The sequence below is a fragment of the Schistocerca americana genome, chromosome 2, assembly GCF_021461395.2.
Source record: "Schistocerca americana isolate TAMUIC-IGC-003095 chromosome 2, iqSchAmer2.1, whole genome shotgun sequence".
NCBI classification, from domain to species: domain Eukaryota; kingdom Metazoa; phylum Arthropoda; class Insecta; order Orthoptera; family Acrididae; genus Schistocerca; species Schistocerca americana.
This window is the reverse complement of record NC_060120.1, coordinates 278,826,772-278,829,681: the sequence shown is the minus strand read 5'-3', so window position 1 is coordinate 278,829,681 and position 2,910 is coordinate 278,826,772. Positions and strand designations below refer to the sequence as shown.

General features: G+C 39.8%; 1 protein-coding gene across 1 annotated transcript; it reads right to left on the bottom strand.

Moving 5' to 3' along the window:
* Positions 1-579: 579 nt before the first annotated feature.
* LOC124596329 lies at positions 580-1,988 on the bottom strand. Its single transcript, XM_047135432.1, has 2 exons — positions 941-1,988; positions 580-833 (listed from the first exon to the last, which is right to left on the bottom strand). Exons 1-2 carry the CDS (start codon positions 1,185-1,187, stop codon positions 661-663), a joined length of 420 nt encoding a protein of 139 aa, XP_046991388.1. The 5' UTR covers positions 1,188-1,988; the 3' UTR covers positions 580-660.
* Between the last annotated feature and the right edge of the window lie 922 nt (positions 1,989-2,910).

The window sequence follows — 2,910 nt, the reverse complement described above, 5'->3', positions numbered from 1 at the left end:
GACAGAGATATAAGGAAGACAGTGGGATTCAGTTGGCAACGGGAAGCTCAGTATCGGAAGAAATGGAAGATCTTACTGGGATGCTTTGTTACACGGCGACTCAAAGAGGCCACATCATTAAGTGACAGAACTGGCTGATGGTGATGATGATGATGTAAAGTGTAATTTAAAAAAAACATTATTTCCTTTGTTTGAAAAAAAGTGGCAGATATTGAATTGAAGCAGTACTGCCATAAGATAATGTGGGATTACCTGAAGCTTTATTTTGACGGGCACATTGTGAAGGTACGAGATACTCCAGATATTTTGTATCCAAAGTTTGGAAATAAATATAGTTGAGTGGAAGTGATATCACATATTAATTTTGAATATAAATTTAACAGATTTTATTAGTAGAATTACATGCCTTTTTGTTATCCAGAATAATAGTTCAGAATGTAAAGTTTCAATTGTTTACTAACTCCTTGGGTCCTGAGCCATTGCGCGTGGGTTTCTACCATAAAGACTGGCTGATTTTAACGTATTTTAAACTACAACAACTCATGAAAAGTTTCAGTTATAGCAATAAAATTACTCTTATTGAAAAACCTAGACTTTCTTGTTTAAAACCACATATAATACCTTTCTCGAATTCATACATACTTTTGACAAGCGTTATTATTATAGATCGATATCTGGTGCACGATCAGTAGTCGTCCAACCTTCCTCAGAATCGGTGCGGCACGCAGGTCTCGGCTTCCCCCTCGCCATCAGTCTCGCTAGTTCCACAGGCACAATATCGACGGGATTACTTGCTGCTGAAGTGCTTGGACACCTGCTCTCCTCTTCTGAATCTATCAGAAGAGTAGTATTTGCAAATAAAATCAAAATTACGTACTGAGAGTTTTTTCAGTGAAAATCTGAACAAAAATTATATATGTTTTGTTGTCAAATTCTTTACCTGAACTGCCAGAAACTTCTTCTTGAACATAGTCCACATCATCATCAGAGTCATCTACAACATCTTCCTCTGACAAATCAACGTCACTTTCTTCTAAATCATGATATAACTTGCAAGCAGCAACTTCGTCCGTCAAGCCACGCTTCGCCATGTCGACGCTACTGAGACTGCGCGGGAAAAAATCGCCACTCACAAAACCCGACAAATAAAAAGGGAAGCACACCCTTCCACAGCATGCCCGCACCATCTAGTGACCAATACGCGAACTACAGTCCATGCAGCACCTCCCAGCCAAGCTGGAGCTGTAAGAACACACAAAGGAAGGAAGGGAAAGAACGAGAGCACGCATCCATAAAATTACGGACGCGGGACTTTCGGGCAGGCCGCGCATGCCCGTATTTTTACTGGTGTGCTAAGAAGATTTATTGGGTGAAAGTCCTGTTTTGTGTATTTTGTTCCATGAGGTTTTCCGCCTAGTATCCATGCCATTCCAAGAGTGTTGAAGACATACTTGGAGTTTGGACGAGCAGGCAGGAGAGAGTCTTCTGCGTCAGCCATGCTCCCAAGGAATACAAGTGACCAGAAGTTTAGATGAGTAATGCGTGTATGTTTGTATCGGGAAAAAACACTTGGTATTAGCTACCCAGAAGGTCGCTTGTAACAAAATACTGAACATCTAATATGTGGTTTTATTTAAAGGTGCAATAAAAGCCTTAAAACATTGGAGTTGCCTAGTCTTGGCTTTTGGTAAAAATTAAGTTACTTCAGAGATAAGAATATTTAACAAGTTAAGGGTTTGGAGACTGCTCCAAGCTGAAGATCACAATGCGTTAACTTAAAATATAAACAAACCCTCGCATGTGGCAACCCTGGTGTGAAATGAACTGGAAGACAGTTAAGTAATATCGGTACATCAAAATGAAAATGGGTAACAAGATTTAACATCAGTAAGGAAGATCTGGGAACAAAAGTTAAAAGTGCGGATACCAGAAGCCACTATTAACCAGGCAATATGGATATAGTCGGAATGTACGTTCTTCTTTCCGGAAGTAGCAATTTTAACAAAGTTACAGGTGTTGGTAACAGGCAATACTAACCAATACTAAAATTACTGTTCAGGATCCAATACAAACAACTGGATCAACTGAAGAAAGAGATACGAGCAATTGGCTTTAACCTATGATGTAATGGTTTACTCACAGATATTGTCTTTACTTTCAAAACATAGATAATAAATCAGCTTTTTTCTGTGGTGAGGCGTCATCATTGTAAATTGAAGTAAATAAATGTGTTTTTAAAGAAAAGGCCAGACATTGTGTACGATTTTTGTCGCTTGCATTAATTTAAATAATTTGTTCATTCCAATTCATTCGGCCAGAACACATACAGTATACGTACAGCTACAGAACATTCCAATACAACGATTCTTGACATTTGTGGATACTTCTAGAATATACTTGAACTGAATGTAAAAATTAAAATTCTACACTCCAGATGAGTTTTGAACTTGTGACCCTCCATGCAACAGTTTAGTATCATAACCACTACGCCATGGTGCTACTCAGCTTCTTCTGTGACATTTCTCCGTCCTTAAGAGAACAGTGTCTCGGTGGTACGTCGTCCTAGACCGGGAACAAGTCATTGGTCCTGCATACTCCGCCTCCTGATGACTGATTCTCACCCTGGCAGTGATCTTCTTAGAACTTCTTTTGCTGCTACGCTCTTCGTCACCTTTCTGCTTATTGTCTATTGTTGAGTTTCGAATTTACCCTTGGTTGCAGGATCCTTAGAGGGCTCATTCGAAGGACGTGGACCGTATCTCTGACCTTTCATTGTTGTGTCAGAGTTGAAATCTTCAACTTCATAAGTAATGTTGTGACTTGGCAAGACAGCCAAGCCACTATGAGATAGCCGAAACGCACGCGTTTAAGCTCACGCAGGCTGGCGTGAGGTCTGGAACAGTTAAAGGA

Coding starts and splice junctions, on each gene's coding strand:
- LOC124596329 (XM_047135432.1), bottom strand. CDS start 1,187: ATGGTGCGGGCATGCTGTGGAAGGGTGTGCTTCCCTTTTTATTTGTCG. Junction 834..940: donor AGAAGTTTCTGGCAGTTCAG/GTAAAGAATTTG, acceptor CTCTTCTGATAG/ATTCAGAAGAGGAGAGCAGG.